At 44.4% G+C, this 25,510-nt stretch overlaps 7 protein-coding genes across 7 annotated transcripts; 4 read left to right on the forward strand and 3 right to left on the reverse strand.

Moving 5' to 3' along the window:
• The first annotated feature begins 15 nt into the window (after nucleotides 1-15).
• Bccoq1 lies at nucleotides 16-1,995 on the forward strand. The gene is made up of 2 exons (XM_001552689.2): nucleotides 16-1,460; nucleotides 1,512-1,995. Exons 1-2 carry the CDS (start codon nucleotides 252-254, stop codon nucleotides 1,671-1,673), a joined length of 1,371 nt encoding a protein of 456 aa, XP_001552739.2. The 5' UTR covers nucleotides 16-251; the 3' UTR covers nucleotides 1,674-1,995.
• An 894-nt stretch (nucleotides 1,996-2,889) lies between these two features.
• On the forward strand, nucleotides 2,890-5,398 carry BCIN_02g05550 (hypothetical protein). Its single transcript, XM_024691395.1, has 2 exons — nucleotides 2,890-3,219; nucleotides 3,275-5,398. The coding sequence occupies exons 1-2, from the start codon at nucleotides 3,200-3,202 to the stop codon at nucleotides 5,193-5,195; spliced, it is 1,941 nt and encodes a 646-aa protein (XP_024547166.1). The 5' UTR covers nucleotides 2,890-3,199; the 3' UTR covers nucleotides 5,196-5,398.
• Nucleotides 5,399-6,694: 1,296 nt separating this feature from the next.
• BCIN_02g05560 (hypothetical protein) lies at nucleotides 6,695-8,152 on the forward strand. Its single transcript, XM_001552687.2, has 2 exons — nucleotides 6,695-7,331; nucleotides 7,388-8,152. The coding sequence occupies exons 1-2, from the start codon at nucleotides 7,172-7,174 to the stop codon at nucleotides 7,807-7,809; spliced, it is 582 nt and encodes a 193-aa protein (XP_001552737.1). The 5' UTR covers nucleotides 6,695-7,171; the 3' UTR covers nucleotides 7,810-8,152.
• A 164-nt stretch (nucleotides 8,153-8,316) lies between these two features.
• Nucleotides 8,317-10,670, reverse strand: BCIN_02g05570 (hypothetical protein; the record flags this gene model as incomplete). Its single annotated transcript, XM_024691396.1, has 2 exons — nucleotides 8,317-10,189; nucleotides 10,265-10,670. The coding sequence occupies 2 exons, from the start codon at nucleotides 10,668-10,670 to the stop codon at nucleotides 8,385-8,387; spliced, it is 2,211 nt and encodes a 736-aa protein (XP_024547167.1). The 3' UTR covers nucleotides 8,317-8,384.
• Nucleotides 10,671-11,549: 879 nt separating this feature from the next.
• BCIN_02g05580 (hypothetical protein) lies at nucleotides 11,550-15,348 on the reverse strand. The gene is made up of 2 exons (XM_024691397.1): nucleotides 13,023-15,348; nucleotides 11,550-12,974 (listed from the first exon to the last, which is right to left on the reverse strand). Exons 1-2 carry the CDS (start codon nucleotides 14,104-14,106, stop codon nucleotides 12,541-12,543), a joined length of 1,518 nt encoding a protein of 505 aa, XP_024547168.1. The 5' UTR covers nucleotides 14,107-15,348; the 3' UTR covers nucleotides 11,550-12,540.
• A 1,428-nt stretch (nucleotides 15,349-16,776) lies between these two features.
• On the reverse strand, nucleotides 16,777-19,172 carry Bcemg1. Its single transcript, XM_024691398.1, has 4 exons — nucleotides 18,778-19,172; nucleotides 18,670-18,711; nucleotides 18,057-18,325; nucleotides 16,777-18,003 (listed from the first exon to the last, which is right to left on the reverse strand). Exons 2-4 carry the CDS (start codon nucleotides 18,704-18,706, stop codon nucleotides 17,527-17,529), a joined length of 783 nt encoding a protein of 260 aa, XP_024547169.1. The 5' UTR covers nucleotides 18,707-18,711; nucleotides 18,778-19,172; the 3' UTR covers nucleotides 16,777-17,526.
• Nucleotides 19,173-22,615: 3,443 nt separating this feature from the next.
• On the forward strand, nucleotides 22,616-24,522 carry BCIN_02g05600 (hypothetical protein). The gene is made up of 2 exons (XM_001552678.2): nucleotides 22,616-23,229; nucleotides 23,288-24,522. The coding sequence occupies exons 1-2, from the start codon at nucleotides 22,932-22,934 to the stop codon at nucleotides 24,100-24,102; spliced, it is 1,113 nt and encodes a 370-aa protein (XP_001552728.1). The 5' UTR covers nucleotides 22,616-22,931; the 3' UTR covers nucleotides 24,103-24,522.
• Nucleotides 24,523-25,510: the final 988 nt, after the last annotated feature.

Here is a 25,510-nt window from a genome sequence, read left to right on the forward strand (position 1 = left end):
AGCTTATCGGTAAAAGTTGCTTATCGGTATTAACTTGTCCGACATTGGTCTAGTCCAACCGAAATATTCATGCTCGGAATCTTGCGGGGAATAATTTTTATATTCCTTACATTCGTTCATATATACTAGGTTTACAAGGACTCCTACGGCAGCTTTTGACTTCGAGGTACTGCTACGGCGAATTGAGTACTTAAACTGTCTTTTTTGCGAAGAAAAACTGGCATTTCGACATAGTGGGGGTTTCACAGGCCATGAGGAATTATTCAATGAGGGCTTCGAAGCTCTTCCCCAGCTCCTCCATAGCCAGAACGCAGGTCAATGGCGCATGTTTTCGGTGTCAATTAGCTCACACGGCATCACTACGCCCTATACTCACTCAATCATACCATCATAACTCTACAAGGCGGAAGCAATCAACCTGGGCGCAGGCGGTATCTGTGGCGTCCAATGTATTCTCAAATGCTACTACCCGGGCAACAGGAGGAGGCGATTCGATAGACCCCTTGCGAATGGTTGCGAAAGAGATGAAGTTTTTGACTGGAAACATACGGCAACTCCTTGGATCTGGACATCCTTCTCTCGACACTGTTGCGAAATACTATACACAAGCTGAAGGCAAACATGTACGACCTATGATTGTACTACTAATGTCTAGAGCTACAGCCTTAGCGCCCAAATCTTCTCGATATAATCCCAATCAAGAGATTGCGGATATAGACAACCCAATTTCACCGACTACCATTCTCTCGGATGTGAATCCTACCGCACCTACATTAAACCCTTTGGCACATGTGCCCAGAACATATTCGGCAGCCGAAAGTGACATACTCCCCTCTCAAAGACGGTTGGCTGAAATCACGGAACTTATTCACACTGCGTCACTTTTACATGACGACGTCATTGATCATTCTGTCTCGCGGCGGGGCAACCCATCTGCCAATCTCGAATTTGGGAACAAAATGGCAGTATTGGCTGGGGATTTTCTGTTGAGTCGAGCTTCAGTAGCTCTTGCACGTCTACGCGATGCGGAAGTTACTGAATTACTGGCGACAGTTATTGCGAACCTTGTCGAGGGAGAGTTCATGCAATTGAAGAACACCGCGCAAGACGAAAAGAATCCTGTTTGGACCGAAGAGACCATCTCTTACTACCTACAAAAGACATACCTGAAAAGCGCAAGCTTGATCTCGAAGTCATGCCGAGCAGCGGCTTTACTCGGAGGATCAGATGGTGTCACTGTTGATGCAGCGTATGATTATGGTAAGAATCTGGGGTTGGCATTCCAACTTGTCGATGATATGTTGGATTACACAATCAGCGAGAAAGAACTGGGAAAGCCGGCGGGAGCCGACTTGGAATTGGGTCTTGCTACTGCTCCATTAATATTTGCATGGAAGAATAACAAAGAGTTGGGCTCCCTTGTGGGAAGGAAGTTCTCCCAAGAAGGAGATGTTCTGCGGGTAGGTTACGTCACAACGAGTTTATAAGAGTTCACACTAACAAAATCGTAGGCAAGGGAATTGGTGCTACAAAGCGATGGCTTAGAGCAAACTCGTGCCCTGGCTGAAGAATATGCAAGCAGGGCAATTTCTGCCATCAGTGCATTCCCCGACAGCGAAGCCAAGGATGGCCTGATAGAAATGGCGGATAAGACCTTGAAACGAAGGAAATGAACGAAATGTATAAAATAGATGTTTTTGGCTTGTGACAATGATATCACGCCTCTGTAATGGATGCAAAACTGTTGTATTATACAAAAAGCTTTCAACTTGGTGGGGATTAAATAGATAGGATCTCAAGAACCAAAATAGACGCTTAATACCTCCAGGAATCATAGGTCAATTTGAGTATCAAGATTAAGCTGGTTTTCACAAATAGTTCTTTGACTCTGTGGCCCTATTTTATGCGTCTGTCTACCTGGTAGTGTGTATATCATCGGCCTGTAGCCACATTTCCTCTTCTGGCAATCTTGAATCAACCTAATAATCTATCTCAAATGTACAAGTATATCCTTATGAGTTCAACTATAGCTACCCACGTTGGACATGAGCTTTTTGGGACATATGAGCAGTATCTTTGTTGAGTGGCGCCTGCATAATGGAAGCAAATGCACCCAAAGCCTTCGCTTCAATGTCAATTTCAATACGCACCACGATCACATCTATTTTGTCTGCAACAGTATCCTACGCTGATAGCATTCTGCCTGACTTTTATACACGTCCAATCAATCACATGATGCATTAGGAAATATTAGAAAATCTAAGCATACGCGTACCAACAAAATGACGTTCCAACCATCATTTCAAGGTTCCTCACATGGGACCATCGGAAGGCTCAAGGGTTTCTGTTTGGTGAAACATCTCCGCAATACGAGCAGGAAGGTTCATAATGTCATTGTGACAGTATTGGGTACTAGAGAACTTATCCGTGGGTGGATCCCATCTCAAAGTAGCCATCCAGCTCCAACCCGACGGGTACGGGTATCTACCCGTCAATATTCCCACATTCTCACGGATAGCACTTTTCCGGTATCCAATGATACAGGCCAACCATCACTCGCATGGCGTTCAAGTACCTGGGGCAAAGATTCTGCAAGCTTACCAAACCTCCAGGATTCTTGATTTAACTAGGCAATACTTGGAAACCTCTGGGGAGATATCATAGGATTGTGAACATCCATATTACAATCAACGTATCCTCAGCTGTAGTACCTTCATACCTAGATACCAACTCTAGGCAATCGTCCTCAAACGAGAAAAAGAACTCTGTAATATGAAAACCGCCCTGAATTTGGTAGAGTAAGATAACTTTATGATATCTACCCAGGAGCAACAGTAACTCTCAGAATTCTCGTTGATTTAACAAGGCAAGGCTGAGAACAAGGCTTTTGAATTCTGAAAGAGCAATCAAAAATGATATGACTTACAATTCAGTTTCACTCTTTAGTTCACCTTTCCGTGTACAAAGATGAAGGGTTCATGCATTCGTTCATCGGGTGCTGAAATGTTCATGAGATGCAAGTTGGATGATTCAATCAAGTATATTTCTTGTCAAGTTCGGGCACGGACCACCACTTTAACTAGCGTGTTTTCACAACTTCTATCAAAATTACCCGAAACGCGTCTCCCCAAGTCTTCAATATATCATTGACCACGAGAAAGATTATCACAGAGATTCAACACCAAAACCCGAAGTAATAATGGAGAAACTTTCAAAAAGGTATCAACTCACAGATTCACTTCCAAAAGCACAGCCGCTAATTACGTACCCCAAGAAAAACCAATGCTACCATGAGAACTTATTCCAAACGCACAAGAGGAAGCAATCAAAATCTCTCCAACAAGAGACAACGCGTTGATGCTTCGGAATTCGTGTCAATTTCCTCTCCAGTTGCGTCTGAATCGGTTGCTTCTTCAAAAATCCATTCTAAGGATAGATCTGAAGAGGGACCACGTTCTCCTCTGATTCGTTCTCCTTCAAAACAGCTACGAGAGGAGATTGGAGACTTTTCTACCATTAACTCCCAAGTTTCATCTCCTAGATCCGTCAGATCTATCTCTCCTCTTACAGAAAGCAAGTTGAATCAGCAAAATCGACGCGATAATGATACCAATTCTTCCGATTCTCCTCACTCTTTGAATCGCAAATCTTCAACTAAGGTTCTAGGCACCAAGCTCGCTTCTACAGTGGAAGCTTCAAATACTACGACAGTTCTGAGATCTAGTTCAAGGTTGCAACACAATACAGGCACCAATACGACAAGATCACCCTCTCCTGTCTCAGAATTAATTATTTCAAGAGAAAGTCTCGCTTCGAATCAGACTAGAATTGATTCAAAAACCTCACGGCAAAATCCACGGAAAAATATTACTTCGGCTTCGAAGAGTCCAATTTCTCCCTCATCAGAGATTAAACCCAGACAAGATACCGCTATCACTTCAAAGTTCCATCCAGTGGAGAAAGCTAACAAATCCTCGATTCGAAGCTACTTCAAACCATTACCACAACTACAACCACAGCCACAGCCACAACGATCTTCGAGTCCACCAAAATCTCAATCCTCTATCCTTTCGGATTCACCTCAGAACCTAGCATCATCTCCTCCTTCATCGCCTCCCCCAATACCCCAGGATCATCCCATATTAAAAAGATCAAAATCGGTTCGACGTCGCATTAGCACCAAGCCAAACTTGCCAAAGATCGACACCATGTCTGAAATCTATGAAGATGATTTGCAGGAACTCTGTGGAGATTTTACCGATGATTCAAGAGTCGAGTTGATGGAACGCTATCAAGATGCCCAAGACATGAGAGACCAAGCCATCATCGATCACGGTACTCTCATCCCTCTTTCTAACCAAGCCCTTGAAGCTCCAGAACGTGCAAAGCTCAAAGCCGAGATCGCCCGTCCAATGGGGTTTGCTCTTCATCAACAAATTCTAGATCTCGGTCAATCCTTTTCCAATAAATGCTCTAATTGCGGCATGCAGTATGCGATTAATGTCCCCTCAGACCAACGCATGCATGATCAATTCCACAAGATCTTTCGATTGGGCGGACCTCTTTTCAAGCCAAAGTACGTCAATACTCAAGCATGGCAAAAAGTTATCGATGGCGAACTCCACACCATCCAGTGTATTAGCTGCAAGGAATCAGGTCCCATCAAAAGTCTCGTAGAGAGTATCCTCGAGGCTACTTTGATGGATATGGATGGCATCTTACCAACTCCCGAGCAACTCTGGTCCATGATCACCAGCCCCAACGATGCCAAAGATCTTATCCCTGTTCCCCGCTACAAAGTCTTTCTTTATGTCATCGGCGCCCGTCCAATTGGTATTCTTCTCGCTGAGCGAATCGGCAAAGCAACCCCCATTATGACCACTACCGAAACCACTGAGAATGCCTCATCCTCGACTTCCCTCTCCGATACATCCCAAATTCTTACCGACTCTGCCACTTCCGCTCCACAAGAAGCATACATGTGCATTGATCGACTCTGGGTCCACTCTGATTTCCGCCGAAAGGGTATCGCTACATCTCTTGCCAACCAAGCGAGGGAGAAGTTCATCCCGGGTTTGATTGTGGAGAGAAACGAAATGGCTGTTAGTCATCCTACGTCTGTTGGTGGTCAGTTTGCGGAGAAGTATTTCGAGGGTGTTTTTGAGGGTGCGAAGTATGCGATTGGTAGTCTCTGAGGAAGCCTAGACGGGAAGGAGAAGCAAGCGAAATGGGATTGGTACTGAGCGCAGGTAATGAATACATGAATACATGAATCAACGAATGAACGACAGGGAAAATAGCGACTGGTCTCGGCGTCTTGCGATAATACAATCCCGAAGAGGGATATACCTAGGCTGGAATCTTAGTGTTCTTACAATAGAATAGCAGTCTCTTACTAGAACCTTGACGTGTGATGATGCGTGATACTTTGAAATGCGATTGGTTGTAGTACAACCTGAAAACCGAAGTGGGTTAGAAGTCAATACATCCTTACCTGATTCAAACTATTCATCATAGATTTATCTCTTAGTCTCTTTTGATGCCCCTTCAATCTCGGATCGATATTCTAGCCCCTCGACATGGTATTTCATTCTCTTGAGGTTTCAAGATATGATCTGAACTTCTTTTCGGTTGAAAGTGGAAACTAGTTGGGTTTGCCTCAACCAATCTTGTGAGATCCTCCAAAAGAAAATTACCTGAATGCCACTCCGGTGATGGAACAATACTCTCAAGGGGTGTTGGACGATCAGCCAGAAGCTTAGGGCATTCTTATTTGATATTCGAGAAGTGTGAAAATGGCATACTACTAGCACTATTTCACTTGATGGTCGAAATATCAACAAATCTGAATAATCGAAAGGAACTAAAGCTTGCAGCAAGTGCTTTGCTTTTTTCCCTTTGCCTTTCGATTCTAGGAAGATCCAAAGCCACCATTCCTTCCCAGATTTCACATCTCATCGCCACGAAATCCGTAGTAACTCAGCACATAGCGAGATCGCGGCATGGCATCCTGCAATTCCTCCATCGTATTCATTAATTTCCCACCGGATACCAAAATACTGAACCCTCAGACTCTTTTTCATCATTAATCACATCGGATTGCTACGAGACGTGAAAATTCTCCTCCAAATCCCCGTTCAATCGGAAGGAATACCAATGCTCGTTTCTCCTCGTCGCCATGCGCGATTCTCTCTTATCACAGCACTAGAGCGATCCCCTCCTGCTCGCAAATGATAACAAATAAAGGATAGCGGATTTCGTGTTTCGTGTTTCGCCAACTGTATACGATGCCCATTTAAATCCTCGAAGCGAACATGGAGCTACCACTGCCGTTTGCTCAGAACCTACTCTAAAAGCTATCCGGTCCTGAAACCCAGGGTATTCCTTCATCCTACTAATCACCATCCTTTCCATCCGGAAGGTATAGGCTCCTCCTACTCCCCAAACAATTAACCAACCCTCTAAAATCCAACTACCGCGGAGCTCAGACCAAGCAGAAAGAAATGAAGACATTCATAGCACCATTTCCTCGTGTACGTACGAGGCAAATACCCATATTGTACGTACGAGACCACCACACAGATCCATGTCGCCCAGCCCATTAGCGTCCGAGATAGCTTAAAGTTGATCGGCACTTTCCACGTGGGATGTCAAAGCTGTCTTTCGTACCGAATTCTTTCGATATCGATTGTCTGTGCTTTGTTTCGTTTGGTGATATTATCACGATATCAAAATAAGCCGTCAACGATCAATACTGCGAGATGTTATCTGTAGAGATTCTTGGATCGGTCAATGCCCTCGTATGTACATTGGTTTGGATGCTTTGGCTCAGGAGAGAGATATCACGGTAGTTTTAGTTAACCTGTGATGGATCAATCACCAGAGAAAAAGTTGCGCGCGATGTGTGAAAATTATCTTGCTCCGAGAGGTCTGGACGAGTGTTCAGAACGACAGAGTGAGTATATAAAGATGGTGAATTCTCTCGACAACCACATCAATCTTCATCGATCCAGCTCATTCTTTCTCCTTTCTCTACTTCATCATAATACATTCAACCAATCCAACTCTCGTTCAAAGACATTCGTTACATTTTTATCAAAAACTCCAATTCGTTCTTATTTTCAATCCATTCATTGATCACCTAGTATCATCCACCCTTCCAACATTCAAAATGAGAACCTCATTCATCTCCCTCCTCGCCATCACTGGTCTTTTCGGAACTTCACTCGCTGCCCCAGTAATCGTTGGAGTCGAGACTCGTGCCCCTGCAAGCGCAACAGATATCATGAACAACTTCTACTCCCAAGTCCAAACCCACACCGGAACCATTAGTAAGTTCCGCTCTCCTCCTCACCCGTCCCTGCTGCATCTCTCTAACAAACCCCAGACTCAACCCTCAACGACATCAACTCCGGTTCCACTTCCGCCCAAAACAGCACCGCCCAAGCCGCCATCTCCAAAGCAGTAACAAACATCATCAGCGCAGCCACCAGCGCCAACAGCGCTCTCAAGACCAGCAAGCGCGATCTCGAAACTCGCACCTACTCGGCTCTAGACCAACAAATTATCAGCGGTACTTCCGCCAACGCCATCACTTCGATTGCCGGGACCATGGGTCTCGTGCAAGGCAAATTCGGAGCAGGATATACCGGTGGACTTATCGGTGGGTTGATTGGTGCGCTTGGCTTGGTGCTGGGTACGCTGGATGCGATTGTGGGGGATGTACTTATGCTTGCCGGGGCTTTGGTTGGGGGTGTTTTGGAGGGTGTGGGTGGTTTGCTTGTAGGCATCTTGTTCGGAAAGTGGTAGATGGGTGGGCTTGTTTGTGGGTGACGCATTCATTTACTTTCTTACTTACTTGGGATTTCAAGCTTGCGGACGCGTAAACTTGATGGAAAGTTTGGTTGAAGTGCTGCCATTCACATCTAATATGCGAAAATTGAGAGTCTGCTCAGATTCGTGGTTTCTACGGGAGGAGGTGTCGGTGGGGGTGTAATCGAAATTTGGAGGGTGTGTGCTGGATATGTAGATCGGAATAGTTTTCTGGAAGTTGCTTTTGGTTCCGTTGAATAATACTTATTGTTTAAATATTTCATAGAAAATTCAAATGTTTTTAAGATCTTAAGAACTAGTATCTCACAATTCCAACACAGCTATGTTGCTCCAAGTTTGAAGATCTCGTGAAACTTTTCACACCCCCCTCCCCCTCTTGCCCATGCTCCGCGTTAATCAACCATAGCTCATAAGATAAACGAAGTCTTACTGCGATACATTGGCATTTTCTAAGGAAATGCCGCTCTATCTACTATACGGGAATAAATATCTGTTCAAGAATTCATCACTACTGCTAGCAAACAACATGCATTCCTGTACCAGGTTCCAATTTAAATCAACTTTAGGGTCTCTCTTTCCCACCGATCTGAAGCCAGCAATGCATCCAAAACCGGCTTTCCGATCTCTTTGTCGAAAGTGAATGTCAGGTCGACTCGTCCCACACGTCTACACACCTTCGCATCTTCAGGATCTTCTTGCAAGATCAGACATTCTAAACACAATCCTAATCCTGAAAGTAACGTGATGGGTTTACTTTGTTTCGGCTGATTTAATCCCACAAGCATGAATTTATACTTAAGTGGAGAGATAGCCGACCAATCGGGGATTCCGTCATCCCATTGGAGATTGGAATGGAATTCTAGCAGTAGATGTATATTATTTCTTTCGGTGCGTATATATGCTACAGATCCCACGCTCAGCACTTTAAATTCTCCCTCTTCCTCGCGAGGAATTTGGGGGGATAAGGAACTGGCTCCGGTATCCCTAGACCAACGTGAGATTATGAAGAAATCGGTTTTGTTGGAGGGATTTCTGTATCGACCTAGGTGGGTCAACTTCAGCGTAAGCGTGTCAACAATGATATGGGCGTATTTGACAGCACCATATGGATTCTCACTGGAAAGTTCGATGTGATGTGATAAAAGAATAGGGTCATGAGGGGTAGATGCCAAGTGGCTTGAATTGTCGTAAAATAGCTGCATTTCTTCATCCATAACAGCCCAGGACCATGATGGTGCTTGGTACAGCTTTGTATGAGTTGATTTTCTCCCCAATTTCACCCATAGCAAATTTTCCCGGAAATTTTTACTCCAGATTCCAGCTAAGTAATGTCCTCCAATTCCTTTGTGGAGTAGTGCTGCAATACCGGAAAGAGCCGGGAGTTTATCATTTGTGTAACTTAGAATTCGAGTGCAGTAATCCACTACCATGGATTGATACTCTTCATTTATTTTTAAAAGTTCTTCTTCTGAGAATCTCGTGGGCCCATCATTATGATTCTGGTTAAAAATAATTTTTTGAGTAATTGTAGGATAGAGGTACGATTTTCTGGAAAAGAAGCGTTCACCCAATGGCATGCCGTTCGCAGATTGATATCCACATAGGCATTGCCAATAGATTTGTCTGCGACCATACCACAATATTCGAGGCGAAAGTATTCTCTCTTGTAATGCCCAAGCTCGATATTGTAGAGGTCCATATTCCAACAATTCAGCGAGATTTTCAGGCCGCTGGATGGAGCTAGCAATTTCCACAACGTCATCGGATCCACTGTCTTTTGATAATTTGAGTTTGGGCTTTATATCGCGAGATGATTGTGATCCAGAGTGAAGCATGCCATCGGCGGCTTTATGTGCTGCTGCTGCTCCGATAGTTAGGGCAGAGTTTCGATAAGTCTCTCCCATCTTTTTTGATTCAATTCCCCAATCATATTTTGAGTCCTGAATAATGCATAGGGAATCGATCCACAAGAACTGAAAGCCGAGTGCTCGAGTGATCAAAATTGCGTCTCTGAAATTCGCTGGTAAGCTTGTCATTTTGATCTCTTTCTGGAGCGATTGCAGGTTCGATGTTGTTAAAACGGTCTCAATTTGGCCTCCCCAACAATGACTCAGTGTAAAATATCTGCCCCTAAGACCATTCGTCACAAAAAGAGATGGGTTTGTGTCTTTAAAACCAACATCAATCACCCTAGAAGGTAAGACTCTGTCTTCAAAAGAAGGGCATTTCGATACAGAATGTTCAACAATGCAAGTATTCATCCAGCCTCGTGCAATATCGAAGTTTGCATCTGATGCCAAATCCTCGTCGATGACAAATTGACCTATTCGAATATCGTCGACGAATTTCAGTTGATCTATTCAATATCAGTAACTAATAATGCGATATAACACCTTTCTAAACAGAGCTGCGTATTCAGAATTCCCAATACCTTTCGGCGTCTGCAGAATGAAAGTCATCATAGTGGAGTAGTCAATAAAACTCCTCCCCCAAAGTAGGAAAATCAAATGATCAAAAGTCTTTATTTCCTCGAACGGTTGATGATCAGATAGATGCGAAGCCTCAATTCGTACTCGCAAGTTCATGGGGATATTCTCCGCCTCCATGGTTCGAAACGTTTGTTCCCGTGTAGGTCCATTGAAATGTTCTTCCTCGCATTGCCGTTGAAGAATTAGGCAAAGCTCACATCCGGACGAGGCTGCATTCACGAGATCATCGTATCTTTTGTGATGCTCGAAATATAGGAATTCATCGTGACCCCATGATTTGCTACTATTCGCCTTTACCAGCTTGAGTAAGTCGGTTACATTCAAGCTATCACACAATTCGCAGAGCATGTTGAGCGTGTTGAGGAAGGTTGGGGGTCTCTGATGGAATGTTGTGAAGTAATATATCTATCCTTGATAGACAACGGGCGGTAAGCTGACCATGTTTATAAGGTAGGCATGTCAGGGTCCAATAGAGATCGAGACGGGGTTTATCTCTGCGGGGTAACGACATTTCTATCCCACGAAGTAAGCAGGCAATGGCATCAAGATTTCGATTGAATACCTAAAGGATAATTAGCATCATCCAGTCATAAGAGATCCGGAGTTGAAAGTAAAGATAAATTGAGAAGAGATGACAAACTTCACATGACACATACAAGTGATGTAGTTGTATTCTTTTGATGGAAAGTTGTTTCGGATACATGCTGCCCTCAAAATAGACAGGCTGATGTAGGTCACACTAATCCCGAAATAGAATAGTATTTGGGGTCAGCTAACCCACGCGGAAGGTAGATTCAACCACAAATATCTGAATGGCTTCAAAATTGCACGATTCATTGGCGACGGTAAAATACATATAGCACGAATATTCACAATACTTCTCAAGCACAGAGCATTCAACCAGATACCAATGACCGAATACAAGAACAAGAAAGACACCATCACTATCACCATCAAAACAATCGTCTCAAAATCAGCTCCGTCCTGAATCTCAGGGCTCGTTCGGATGGTTTTTTTTAATTTGTTGACTAATAATTTAGTTTAAATTTTATAGATCTACAAAATGTAGAATAATAAATATTAACAAATATTATTGAATACTAATAAAAGTTGTATTACAGATTTGATAAGGCTTAGCAAAACTATTATACAAATTTTCAAAATTTGTGAATTTACACTTTATAGCTTTTTATAACTCAATATAAGCATTCGGCAAAACACTTTTTTTCAATTTTGTTATTAATATAAATTGTTGAGCAATATTTGCATTTGATAAACACTCATTTAGACCTATATTGCCAACAAATATAGCTTTATATCGTTTAAAAAATCGATCCGAATGGGCCCTCAATCTCGTCCACGTTCCATTTACGACGTAGCTCTCAAAGAAAGACAAGAAGATGCACCTCCCCCAAGACCACAATCACCGATCTTGAAAAAGATGAAAACAGAGCTTGTATGCGTGAAGTCGTCAAAAGCCAAGATAAATACTACACGTCAAGGCCACTAAACCCACTCGACCTCGTACCACACCTCCGCCCCTCCTCACCTCATTCCCCAAATCGGCACCATCTAAACAAAATCCTCAAAGACAAAGTTCCCCTGCATCGAGATACTCTAGCCGCCGGTAAATCCTGCCCACAACTCTCTACTCTCCAACCTCTCACTCCAGAGGAAAGCCCATCAAACCCCCTACCCCATCAATACACCACACCGCACCGCACCCAACCAAATCCACCACCTGCAAAACCGAACCTATCACAAACAAACAAACAAACACAAACGCAAAAACCAAAAACACCCTATAATCAATTTTTTCATTCATTCATTTACTCATTCATATATGCATATATTCATCGCACCATCGTCCCATCCCACCCACCATCCAATTTTTCTCATTCACAAACAATTAATTCCCCGCTCCAAGCATACCATCCATTCATTCATCCATACATACAGAACAAAACCGAGCAAGCAAGCGAACAAAGACGACGCGAGAAAAAAAACAAAAACAAAAAAAAAACAAAGATAAAAAGTATCAGAACAGGACCAATGACCAAACTATGTAGAGGAACAAATAGACAAGATAAACAATGTGAAGAAATGTAAAATCGTAAAATGGCAAAAGAGTTGAAACAGCCGAACCCGAGTATATCTTCACGTGGAGAGATAGAGAGATGTCAAAAGACGAGACGATATCAGTCAGCACCGCCTAGCGCTAAACCCTCAAATCCCTCTCCATTCTCCCTCTCAACCTCTCGATCCTCTCCCTCTTACTCCCCACACTACTCACACTATCCGAAGGCGCCACGCTCATCGCACCCCTCGGATTAAAATAGCTCTTCCCATCCTCATCCACCCCGCGATCAAAACAACTCTTCCTATCATTCCCATCCCTCTCGCCCCTCCTCTCCGCATCCCTCTCCCGATCTCCCGCGTGCGTATACCCACTTCCCTGCTCCCTATATCCGCCGCCATACCTCGCACTCACGACCGTCGACGCTGGAAGCGGCACATCTCTCGCACGACTACGCTCGCTCACCGCACTAACCGACACATCGTCTCGCTCCCACGTCGCTTCCGATCGAGGAATACGTTCGCGTTCACGCTCGCTAACGCCTAGATGTGAGGGTGCCCTCGAGTTCGCGCCTACTTTTGACGGTGAGAATTTAATCGTAGTATGAGTATTACTGATCTTACTTTTTGCATCATCGCCTCTAGGCGCCTGAGAATAGCGCGCTGGCGCTGCGGAAACCTGGGTCGGAGCAGGTCCGTACTCGTATTCGGATTCGCGCACGCTAACTTGACTTTTGGGGGCGCGCGAGATTTGGGTGGGTGCACGACTGACGGCTTTGACGGTGCTGGTTCGCTCGCTTACTTTGGTGGGCGCGATGCTTTGGGCTTTATCTCTGATGTTGATCGCGGTGGGCGGTCTTGCGGTTCCGGCATTCGATCCTTCGCCCTGATCGGCTGTGTGACGAGGACGGATTTTCGTGCCTGTGTTGGAGGGTGCGCCAGAGCTGTAGTAACTACGTTCTTCAATGGGGCTTAGCACGCCCTCTCTCTCACGTTCGCGATCGCGTTGGATGCGCGAGTAGCTGGAGGCAGGGGGAGGCATAGGAGCATGCGGCGCTTCAATAACTCTATATCTGCGCTCTGGGCCTCCGGAATTTGAACCTTTCGTGCTGCTTGCGATAGTTTCCGCATGGCCAGTGGTGTAGCTTCTTCTTAGACCCGGCATGGATTTACGCTCTGGTTCTAATTCGTATTCGGGGTCTTCGCTTTTGACCATTGCATATGCGAATGCAGCGCCTGCAGCCGCGCCAAGAAAAGTACCCACGAGAGCTTTGTTGGTCATGCCGAAGAGACCACCATTTTTCTCCTTCTCCTTCTCTTGCTCGGCTCGTTCTACCTCGTCTACGTAGACGGTTTGCTCTTCATCATGACTCATGTCTCTGCGGATACTAACTTGTGTACCGGGATGTCCATGACCTGCATAAGTTTCTCGTCTCATAACTCTGGGGAAAGTTTCTGCTCTTCGAAAAGGTGGGTGTTCTGGAGCTTGAGATTGAGGAGCATGGGAAACTTGTGTTCGGGCAGGTGCTCTGGAAACGTGACTTGGAGCTACAGCACGGTATGCTTCGTCTGAAGTGGGTGAAGTGGAACTACCAGCAGTACTTCTGGCAACTTCTTCTTGCCATTGAAGAACACGACGAGCTTCTTTTTCGGTAGCAGCTGTAACTATGGTTGGAGGACGGGAGGATTCTCGACCGCGGGACGCCATTTTCGGTTACGGCGCCTAGTGTGTATAATTTGGATTTATGTTTCGTTCTTTATGTTGTTTGTTGTTTAGGATAATTGTGCTGATTTCGAAATATAAAATGCGGTGTATTTTCTTATACTTGTGAAAAGTCGAACGAATGCGTATGTATTTATGTATGTATGTACGTATGTACGTATGTATATTCCCAAACCGAAGTAAAGATGAACGACTCGAATCAAGGTGGCGTGAACGGTGTAACGTGTTAACGGTGAGAGGGAAACGGTGAATGTATGTATTTCAAATATTGCCCCAAATTATGCCGAGAAAAAGTAACATCCGACGAAGATGGAATGACGACCCTGATAAGTTCTAAAAAAAATGTGACTCCGGTTTGGTCTTGGTTGTTCCTAGTTGCTCCGCTTGATCTGCTAACTACCTATGTAGTTGTGGATATAAAGGCGGTCAGCGGTCAGATGAGGTGAACTCGTGTGTGCATGCACATTTACTTCATTTAGCAAGTCCCAGAATATGAAACACACAAGTAATGATTGTTAACGATTTAACTTGTCAATTGTTGGAGTCGTTAGATCGATAGATTAAGGTCGATCGTTGAATTAAGTCGTATTACTCTGATGATGCAGAAAAGATCCACGCCGGGAAGCACAAACAAACCCTCCGGAAGTTAGAGAGTGAGACAAAAGGGTTGATTGCTGATGAAAATAGCTGAAGATGGGTGCGTGGTGATGCAAGATTCGCAAGAAGGCAGTGTTGGCGTTTGATAAGTTTCGGAGGTTGGGAAAATGCGGTAAAGAAGCAGGCAGGAGGTAGGTACACTTGACAAGTAATATCTGTACCAAACGAAAATCTGCCGCGATAGGAATTGGATTATGAGATGAAAAAAATGGGTCTTGTTGAATTATGAAATGAGATTTATAAAGAATTCTTTCGACGTAGATAGATATGTAAATGTAAATATATATGTATGTGTATATGCAATGTATACAATAGGTGGCTTGACTTATTTAACGAGATATCAAAATTCGTACTGTGCACCGAATTCCTCGTTAAAAGGATCTCCCAAACTTCTCAACAGAAACTCAAAAATTGAATCGATATATGAATGTATATAAGTCTTACTTGTAGCTTGGTCTTAAACCTTGGATTGATGAATAGACATTAAGAGGAAGAAGAAAGAAGAATCAAAAGAGAAGAATTGTCCGTCAAAGCATTAAGTTTATGCACCGGTATGTTGTGGTGTAGAACTTTTTGAGTACGGAGTAAATAGTATATATGCATACTGCAAGAGAATGGAGAACATTATCTAGTTTTGACAGTTGTCGCCTCATACTAATCCCTCGAATGAATGGATCAATAGACGGATACAAATCAATCCAATCTATCAAATCAAACCCATGTATACTCTTCGACACTACAGCACATCCCCACAACTTTTTTTCTTTTTCAGCCAGCGAGCCAGGCGTAGCGAACAAGTTTTGGATTTGATTTGATCATGGCAAAACCTTTGAACTCCATCGATTCAATCATTACTGTCCAAGCATTTTTGACCACTCTTGAGTCTCGAGTTTCGAGCCACCCACTGACCTAAATTCTTATGGGTAAATCGTGGCCGATGCTTTGTGCCTGGCCTGGCAAAGAAATGAGCCCAACCATAGATGATACCTGGCTGCTGATGAATGTTAGGATAGACGGGTAAAACAGAAAACACACCCAATCGCAAACCGGATTGAACAACGCCCATGGGCCATATCATACATATCCCAATGCCATATCGGTCTCTCAATGCCACAAAACGATAAACAGCATCATTCAAAAATGGCGTAGTATTGTGTGGAGTCGAAAATCTGAACTATCAGTAAAGTTGAAGAGCAGTTGAAAAAGATTCAGAGAATTTTCAATTCCGAAATCCCAATCAATTGAATTGATATAGAATTTCGAAAAGAGACCTGTGATTTGATTGACATGTAAAGTTGCCCAATTAACTTGTGTCAAAATCCGTCTCCATCATATATCACTTCTTCTACTGCATCATCTTCTACAAGTCTACAATCTACCTAACTAACTAAGTGACTAACTAAAAAGTAATCATCATCCCGATGCAGGATCCTGTGCCTGTACCTGTACCTATCCCATGCCTACCGTTCCTACCGTTCATAGCCCGCATCGCAACCGTAAACAAGACTTGCACGCTGCACGCTGCACCACCCATCTCCCCTCTCCCCTCTCCGCATGCCACGTCTCCGGCCTCCTACGAAGATCTCCCGTCCGTCCATACGAAATCCTGTTGGTCTCGTACCAAGTATTACCAACATCCTACCAATTTATGCGACCGCTCTAGACCAGGATTGCCGGTATTGCATCGCCTCAAATAAAAGCGATTGGTTTCGAGATCATGCCATGCTGCAATTATTAGCAAATAGGACAATCTGAACCATACTTGAGTCTTTCATCTCCATATTTTGTTGGAAACGAACAGCTGCTTCACTTCCGAGGTTGAACGTCTCCATTTGCTATTACGATTTTCTGATATGTCAATTCAAGGCGACAGGAAGATACCCAATGAACTATACGAAGATTATTTCAAGATCTATAGTTTTCCACTTCCGTTTCCAGTTCCATCTCGATTGCACAGACCCGAATCTAGAACCTGCATGGAAAAAAGTGTAAATGTTTTGTTGTACTTTAAGAATTCAAGGCGGGTTAACCGTTATCCCATTCTTGATCACGCGAAAACCGTTCAGTTGCAAGCTAATGAGCTAGAAGAATGGGGCATGCGACAGATGGATTAACTTCACGCATTGTGATTTGTTCAAATTTTGCAGGATTTCCCTTTCATTGACCAGTATAGTATGTCTGTACATGAAGCTATCCGCTGTCATCGAATGACTCGCGGTAGTGTCTGCCACCTAGCAGCATGAACCAATTTCCCTTGCCAATTTGACTGCTTGCAGTTTAGCTAGCTCTAGGGAGGAAGCTGAACGCAAAATTATACGCCAAAAGTATGTATGCTGAAAAGGGGAAATACTTATCGTCATCCGGCGTGCAGTAGCTACTAAGCTCTAAAGTGGATGCATAATGATACTAGAAAAGACAAAAGAGATGTGGTACAAGTTGAAGTATTCCACGAAGACGACTAAAGCGTCTTGGATCTAATGTTGAACGCCTTATGTTTTGGTTGTAAAAACAGAGACAGAGCACACAGATACCCAAGCCCGGCGACCACAAGCATATCGAACGATGTTGTTATCGTTGAATCTGCTTAATAGTCCCGCTTTCACCTTTTCATATCGACCAAACCTCCAATGCCCATTGTCTCATACCATTCACAGCCCTGCGGTCTTTCGTGCTCCGTTCCTCCATTCGTATACTGTCGAATGTGTTCGTCGGTAAAAATTTGTGGGATGAGAAAGACAGCGTAATGGTCTAAATAATATCCCATGCATCCTCTGCAGCGTGGCAGAATTTGCTGCATGCCACACTTGCAGAAAGACTGTAATTACTAATGGAGATCTTTTCATCCACTAGATCATCTGCAAAGTTATCTGTTCCCTTTGCCATGGCACCAACAAATACGCAAATGCTCTCCTTCGGCTCCAATGTCTCCACATAATCCCGAACACGGACCAATTGTGATTCGAAACTCAATGTAACTTTTCGGCAATTGGGAGGTAGGTGATCGGTGATCGGGTTGGTAATGACTTTGAGAAGTTTTTCTTGGGAGTTGACAGATCGGATAGAGAGTCGATGTAAGAGTTGAACCATCAGACCGGCAAAACGCTTAAAGGTACGTGGAATTCGGACCGTTGGGCTGACCTCAATGAGAACTCCCTTGGCAGTATGAATGTAGATTTGAAGTCGGCCGGCTTTGTTGATCGGCGAGTCGAGGAGGGTGAGCAGACACTGCGATAGGTCAGTATTGAAATGACTGATCATTTTCTTGATTATATACGAACCTGATGTGTAATATCAGGTCGGGCATCACTGATGTCTCGATTCATCTTGCGCATGATACCAATGTGTTCATCACTGTTGAGAAGAGAGTATTTTTCCTCTGCGGCACGAGCACCAGGCCTTCCACCACCGGAAGATTGTTTATAAGTTTCGAGACTGGCATTAGAAAGAACGACAATCAATCTTTGCGAATCTTTGTCGGTTGAAGGGATTGGAACATGCTGTTCTGCGATGACTTGAGGAAGACTTGGAGGAGGTTCTGATTGAGTTCCTGCCATTGCGAATAAATGTCAGTGGATGGGATCGCAGAAGTGATGTTGGATGCTTCCAAAACGGATTGTGAATTGCAAGACAAAAAGATGTATCGCTGTATCGCGGTGTCGATGGAATGGTGAATGATACAAATAATTGTGCGAGTCAAAAAGAATAATAGTAATCAGAGTGGTAAAGTGAAGTTCAACATTTGATTGAAAAGTTTTTTTTTTTGCCCTTGGGCTTTAGAGCGGCGCGACCCGCTGAATTTGGTGCGGGAAGGAAATTGCCTGTGTAAAATTTCAAGAGGACGCGATTAAAGATAAGAGAGCAAAAATTCAGGGAGGAAAAAAAGAATCTTACTTGGTCGCTTTACGACTCTTGGTTCTGGAGAAGACATTGTACCTATTTGCGGCTTCATTAACAAACGTGTCGATGCAGGTGTAACGGGGTTGTGAGGTGCTCGCATACTGATATTGGGTGCTTTGGATTGGGTTGCTGGTCTAAAGGTCGATTGGTTTGATATTGATAATCCTTCGCAACGGGTCAATGGACAGAACGCTGTCAATGTATGTGTCTGTTACGTCTTGCGAGGGGGAATGGATGTATGTGCCAAAAAAGTCTTGAGAAGAGAATCCAAGGTCGAATGTAGCGTACAGTTGTTTTGATAATACAGAAGGAGGGCTCGGCCGTGAATGAATCTTGCAAGATAAATTTATATGTCGACTGCAAAAGTGGGATGGATGGATGGATGGATGGGTGTGTGTGTGTGTAGTGAGAGAAATGAGAAAGGGTCGGAGGATAGAAATGAAAAGTCACGAGAAGAAAAAGATTATCATCTCGAAAGCATCAGTCAGTGCTGTGCCACAAGTTCACTGAGTAGCTAAGTTGAGGGATCTAGCGCGGATTTCATATGCACCCTATTGAGCCTGTTGCAGCAAAGAAAATTCGAACAATGTCATACCATGGACATCGGACAATGTCTTCCCCTTTGTGTATTCCTCACATTCCCCTTGTCATTGTTCTCAAGACTACATACAGACTCTTTCATGTTGCATTTATCATGACTTGCATGCGGTGACTAGTATGAAGGGGAGGGGTAGCCGTTGCACGAGCCAGGTCTTGGTAGAGCAACGCGATAGAAAATCCGTAGCACACGACAGGCATGCCCCTCATGTTGAGCCTCCGCATGATGAGATGAGATTGTACCGTGGACAGATTTCGCTGAGAACGTTGTCATGGTGATACTTTCTTACCATAGATGTCTTTCGCTCGGTTCCACCATGTCCGCAGTCGTGACTGTTCGAACTCAAAGTGTGATATCAACTCTGGATCTCATGCGCAGAATGCCATTACTGCCATGGAGAAAGGAGAGGTGAGTATTAACACAACTGCACCACACGTTAATATGCAAGGGTACCAACCCTGATTGCATCACATCCGCCCCACGATGATCTCAACTTCGGGGACTTTGTCAATGCTCACCATTCCAATGTCTCGGGTCATTCTCAGCCAGTTGTACAACCGCCGGAACTCCTTCGGGCGTCAGAGGTGTAGCTCGTGTGCTTACGCTGTTGAATCCGCGATAGAATGGTGGGCTTGGACTTGGACTTGGACTTGGCAATGATGTCTTTCTCTTTTCCCCATCCCTCTGTGTCGCCTGCTTTTGCCGTAGAGCTTCCGCCCGACCCCACCATAACAACTATCCCATGTCTTGTTCAATGATAAAGAACTATAGGGTTGAGGCTTTTCCCTAGGCTTTCACCGCAATTTGATGCTGCTTCTTTGAATCGATGGCAACCGTAAGCTGCACAATGTTGTGTGGAAATACAAATCTGCGGAACTTTAAAGACACGCGGGTCGATCGAGTACACCGTGGTACATTTTCGACTCTGCTTTGTATCAATAACATAACATGAATGATAGCTTGCTTTTGACAACATCCCTTCGTTCGATAAACAATATGAGAGCAGCTGAGCTTTATATAGCTGAGCTTCAATCCTTGCTCTGTCGAGATCAACCTCTTTGGCCCGAATCTTACAAGTTCTGATAGAAGCACGCCAAGGACAGTGAACCGTGAGTTATGGTTTCATGAGATTTATGGTTATTGCGGTCTATCGTTCGTTTTGTTTTGTGCAGAACACTGTGAGAATGTTGAGAATGCGGTTTATGGAATTGATGACTGCACGCGGTAAGTTGTTCTCACGACGAAGATGAAGATGCAACGGTCACTGACGATGTGTAAAAGGAGGGTAAGGGTCGGAGAGATGAAGCTTCAAATCGGTCTGATTGTCTTTGGTCTGATTGAAAGACACATATTTAGCGGACGGTGATCCTTCTACGCTTGATTACCATTATCCATTGAGTGTAAATTTTGACATGGAGACATATCAAACACACGGGTTCCCTAATCCGAACTCGTTCTGTCATATGTGCGCTTACAACATTTGATAAAATTCGATCCAAGACAAACTGATGCTAATAAGGATTGTCATAGGATGCTTGAGAATAGACGGGGAACAACGGTAAAGACGCTCGGGGTCGGTGTATAAGCATCCTGGAAATCAATGAGCCTTATCGGATCTCTGTAACACGACCTGAGACGAGGACAAAATGAAAATTTGCTAACTCGGATGACAGCTGCCAATATTCAAACGTTGCAAACGGTATTAGTCAATGCAATAGAAATGGTAATGGGATAGTGGAACATTTCGTGACGTCAAAGTCCTTTTGAAAGTATTCTCTGGTGACGCCAAATATAGGGAGGGTCTGAAGAGTGGAAAGGTGTACAGAGGAGAGTGAACCTCTTGATGATTCAAGAAGGCTCGTGGCATAATCAACGTTACTTTTGCTCCAGATAGTCTCGAAATATGGATCAAATGGACCAGTGGAGTATCAAATGATGTCTTGCACGGAATCAAATCTGACTGTGAGATACATTTCCTGACTTGGTGCATATTGTGTGTGATTGACTTGACTTGACTTGACTTGACTTGACTTGACCTGACTTATCCCCATGCTGTCAGATCCTGATGTCAACACCCAATGTCTTAGCAAGCAGCCGTTCGGCTCGTTGACACTACCTAGGGGTCATAGAAGAAAGGTGTAACCTTACTTCACATCAATAATCCGATATCTTATCGTTATGATCTTCAGTGTCTGAGACCGCAAACCGCAAGATGCTCGGATGTAAACGCTTGAGGAGGCTCGGTCCCCAGCATGGTTCGGCTGGCAGCTTCATCTGATATCCTGCTTTGCGGAGTCTTAGTTCAAGATTGCGAGGGTTTGGGGGGGTGGTTGATGCAAAGGTTGTAGAGCTGTAATGATTGCATTGTCATCGAGCAGTACAGAACAATCTTCGGGGCTCCGAGCATTGTTGATTGAGAGGTTGAACAAGCAGCCATTTGGGGTTGTAGATGTTGTAGATGTTGTAGATGTTGTAGATGTTGTGTTCAAGTGTACTTATTACTTGGTTACTTGCATTTCTGGTTTGAGCCAAACTTTAATTGCTCTAATTATAGTAGTGAGAGGGAGTGGTGGCGGGAGTGTGGTGGTAGTGAAGCAAGGACGGACCAATTCCAGGGTCAGCTAGACCCTGTGCAAATGAAAAAATCCACTCTTCAAGCTTATCGGAACCCCAAAGTCAATCTTCACTCACGCTTCACTTCTTTGACTCTTCAATTCTTCAACTCTTCAACTCTCCAACTCTTCAACTCTCCAATTCTCCAACTCTCCAACTCTCCAGCCCCCCAACTCTTCTTGCAACGACATCAGATCCATAAACACACTACCGAGAGCTACACATGCCAAACCATTGCTCTCTGCCCAATTTCACATCCAATATACCCCTCACATCGCTGCCCTTGCTCAATTCAATACATCGTGAATTCCGTTGATTCCTAGTGGTTTCCATAATCCGATTAGACTTCCATCGAAGTTTTGATAGGCTGACATTTCCATGCTTGTTGGAGGGTTGACGAGTTTTATCCCCCTGGCACTTCAGACATGAACGGTTTCCGATCAGCCCTAACACAGCCAGTCAACCTCCGTCTCTACACTTCTCCCATTTCATCCCATTCCAAGCAAGCTAGCCCATGTTCACGACTTGGTTGAGATCAGATTAGTCCCAGATTAGAATCCTCGTCTGATATCTCGACATCCTCGCTCCTCTCTTTTTCAGATGACAGGTACTCCAGGCGCTGCGACAACTTCGATCTCATGTCTAGTTTCATAGCTTCTTATGCAACAACGGGATCTCCATTTCCAATTTACACAGCAGAATTATGACCGCGTCCGTCTATCCTTTTCTGGATCCACTTGAAGTTACACTACATTCCCAGATGCCGCAATGCCAAGAAATAAGAATAAGTATGGACGCTTCGTCGTCTTCTTTTCTTTCAACATCCTCACAAGCAGTCTCTTCTTCTCTCTCTGTTCAAAGTTATTTGGCGGGTTCCTCTCTTTTACAGTTTCTCTCTTTAATTCACCTCTATTCTATCTTGCCAGTCAAGTAGATCACGTTGACCGTGTATCTAATTTTCACGATCCTCCACACCTCGACGGTCTTCATTGGTTTATACTACATTATCATTTCCACTTATAACTCCAAATTCTAAATAAAAACAATGTATATCAGCAAAATTGCAAGTGTAGCTGCATTGATAAGTGCTGTAGCCGCAATTCCATCGCCGCAGAAGGGTACAAAAAACGATGCTACAGCTTCCGGTGGAAACGATGCATCTCTTACACTAGCATCAAATGCTGTTCAGAGCGGTTCATTCGCCGATGGTTCAGGAGAAATTGGTGCGGCAGAAGTTGGTCAAGCAAAATCAGCAACTTCGAAGAATAACTTTATCAACTTTTGTTCTGGTGAAACTTTGACAAACGGTCTACAAGTTACGACAGGGTCGTGTAACGGTATTCGTAAGTTGCATGTACAATAATATATCTAGTCGACAAAAAGCTAATCATGAATACCTAGCAATGGGAAAACTTCCTGCTAAGACCGCCATGGTCTCTTCAACCATCATTAATCCCCCGACAGGCGGAAAAGGTATCCCGTCAGACACCACCTTCAACATCACAGTTCAAATGTCAAACATCGTCGCCGGTTCCTTCACCAACGCCGCCTCCACCTACTTCGCTGCTCCCCAAGATCTCTCCGGAGGTAAAGTAGTTGGCCACACCCACGTCACTGTCCAAGATCTCGGCAGCTCTTTGAATCCCACGAAAGCTCTCGATGCTACTCAATTTGCCTTCTTCAAAGGTATCAACGATGCAGGAAATGGTCAAGGTCTTCTCTCCGCTGTCGTTACCGGTGGTCTTCCGGCTGGAAACTACCGTGTATGCACAATGGCTTCTTCATCCAATCATCAACCAGTCATCATGCCTGTCGCCCAGCGCGGTACCGCGGACGACTGCACTAAATTTGTAGTTACCGGTTCAGGTAAAACTGCAAATGCAGCTTCTAATGATGGATCCGGTGGACAAGCTGCTGCTGCTTTGGCGGCAAGTGCAGTGGCTGCTGGACCTAACAACTCGGTGTCAAGCTCGGCCGCAGCTGCTAGCTCGAAGGCTTCAAATGCCAAAGGAAATGCTAATGCAGCTAGTACTACGAGCAAAGCTGCAAAAGCATCCAGTACAACGAGTACCTCTGCAAAGGCATCTAACACAACGAATGCACAGGGAGGGAATAAGGGACAGGGTGGAAAGAATGGCAATACCAATGCACAAGGAGGAGGAGGAGGAGGGAAGAATGGAAACAGACGTCGCTCGAGACTTGAATTTATTGCATAGATTTCTTGCTTAATCTGGGAGGTACAAGATGTCGCATGGGCGGAAGAAAAGAGGATGAAGATACTCGAGTCCGAGTCAAAATCACTAATACGGGTAAGGCAAAGCAAGGGCCTAGGGACTGGGTAGAAAGGAAAGGTGTTTTATTTCCTTCTCTTTTTCACATTATTTTCTTTCACGGGGGCAGAGGCATTGGGTTTTGGTACTCGGCGATGAATGGGTGAGCGGATGAATGATCTATACCTTGCTGGGAAATACACATCATCCACTTGATGCGATAGAATGAGTCGAGGAATTGTTTACGAATGTCACACATGATAGATATCCTATTTGTTTATTGTATTGTATTGTAGTGTAGTGTGGTTGGACACTGGATGTCACGAATGTAATATCAAAAAGAAAATTTCACAAGCGGAACCACCAACACTCTCGATCGATTACCACATTCCATCTGACATTCGCATGCGAATATAATCTGAACTCCCACGCAAAATTCATACCTGTCATCCTATCTTACAGGACTCGTTCTCGGTACAACGTACCGTACCTGGCTCAGATAAAACACCGAACGCTTCTGTACTACATTTCTCAGACCGTAGATCAGACGGCTGGCGCTTGGCTGCGTTGGATGCATGTGTTGTGCATGTGTATGTATATTAAAAAGGAGGGAGGGGGCATGGGGCATGGGTATGGGAGTTTTTTATAGGATGGGCTGAAACGGGTGGTGTTTGGGATGGGTTTGGAGTTGGGAGAGGTGTGGCGGTGTGGCTGGTGCTGGTGCTGGTGCTGGTGCTGGTGCTGGGGTTGTGGCTGGGGGTTGTGCTTGTACTTGTGCTTGTGCTTGGGATGACGTGGGAGTTTTGGGGAGTTTTGGGGAGTTTGGATGGGTAGATAGATGGATGGATGGGTCATGGGAGGAAGAGGGAAGGGCGATGAATGGGTAAGTGTGAGTGGAATGAAATTAAGGAGATGATTGATTTCCGTGAGATTGGGATTCGAGTTGGTGATCTGAAAGAGGGAGTGATCAGGACCGGTGTTACGTACGTCTGGCACTGGATGGATGGGATGATCTACAAATACATACGTGTGGGAACTATGTATTAGAGGCGACTTTTTGGGATTGTGGGAAGATGGGTAAGGTAAAGGTTTGGGTTTAATCCGGTACATCACCGCAAGAGCAGATAGCTAGCAGGAGAGTTTCTGGGTGAGAATTCGAGGATCTGTATCGTTAGGTCCTGGAGGACATTTATTGGTGAGTTGTCCTTCACTTAGGAGTTTGTATCCTCTGCTGATGTGATGTGGAATACTTGTTGTGGTAGAACATCCTCCTCGATTATGTTCAACAAGTCGATCCTATGTTCAAGATGCCTGGGCTCTCAGTTTTGCTTGACGGGGTCTGTTAAGATTAAGG

The sequence above is a fragment of the Botrytis cinerea genome, chromosome 2 (genome assembly GCF_000143535.2).
Source record: "Botrytis cinerea B05.10 chromosome 2, complete sequence".
In the NCBI taxonomy this organism is placed as follows: domain Eukaryota; kingdom Fungi; phylum Ascomycota; class Leotiomycetes; order Helotiales; family Sclerotiniaceae; genus Botrytis; species Botrytis cinerea.

Bases quoted from the DNA above. Each gene is read 5' to 3' on its own strand.
- BCIN_02g05550 (XM_024691395.1), top strand. From the start codon at position 3,200: ATGGAGAAACTTTCAAAAAG. The intron at 3,220-3,274 runs GTATCAACTCAC...ACGTACCCCAAG, and splicing joins ATGGAGAAACTTTCAAAAAG to AAAAACCAATGCTACCATGA.
- BCIN_02g05600 (XM_001552678.2), top strand. From the start codon at position 22,932: ATGTATATCAGCAAAATTGCAAGTGTAGCTGCATTGATAAGTGCTGTA. The intron at 23,230-23,287 runs GTAAGTTGCATG...ATGAATACCTAG, and splicing joins AGGGTCGTGTAACGGTATTC to CAATGGGAAAACTTCCTGCT.
- BCIN_02g05560 (XM_001552687.2), top strand. From the start codon at position 7,172: ATGAGAACCTCATTCATCTCCCTCCTCGCCATCACTGGTCTTTTCGGA. The intron at 7,332-7,387 runs GTAAGTTCCGCT...AACAAACCCCAG, and splicing joins AACCCACACCGGAACCATTA to ACTCAACCCTCAACGACATC.
- Bcemg1 (XM_024691398.1), bottom strand. From the start codon at position 18,706: ATGTCTTCTCCAGAACCAAGAGTCGTAAAGCGACCAA. The intron at 18,326-18,669 runs GTAAGATTCTTT...TCGCAATGGCAG, and splicing joins AAGAGTCGTAAAGCGACCAA to GAACTCAATCAGAACCTCCT. The intron at 18,004-18,056 runs GTTCGTATATAA...GACCTATCGCAG, and splicing joins GACCTGATATTACACATCAG to TGTCTGCTCACCCTCCTCGA.
- BCIN_02g05580 (XM_024691397.1), bottom strand. From the start codon at position 14,106: ATGGCGTCCCGCGGTCGAGAATCCTCCCGTCCTCCAACCATAGTTACA. The intron at 12,975-13,022 runs GTAAGATCAGTA...CACCGTCAAAAG, and splicing joins TAGAGGCGATGATGCAAAAA to TAGGCGCGAACTCGAGGGCA.
- Bccoq1 (XM_001552689.2), top strand. From the start codon at position 252: ATGAGGAATTATTCAATGAGGGCTTCGAAGCTCTTCCCCAGCTCCTCC. The intron at 1,461-1,511 runs GTAGGTTACGTC...ACAAAATCGTAG, and splicing joins AAGAAGGAGATGTTCTGCGG to GCAAGGGAATTGGTGCTACA.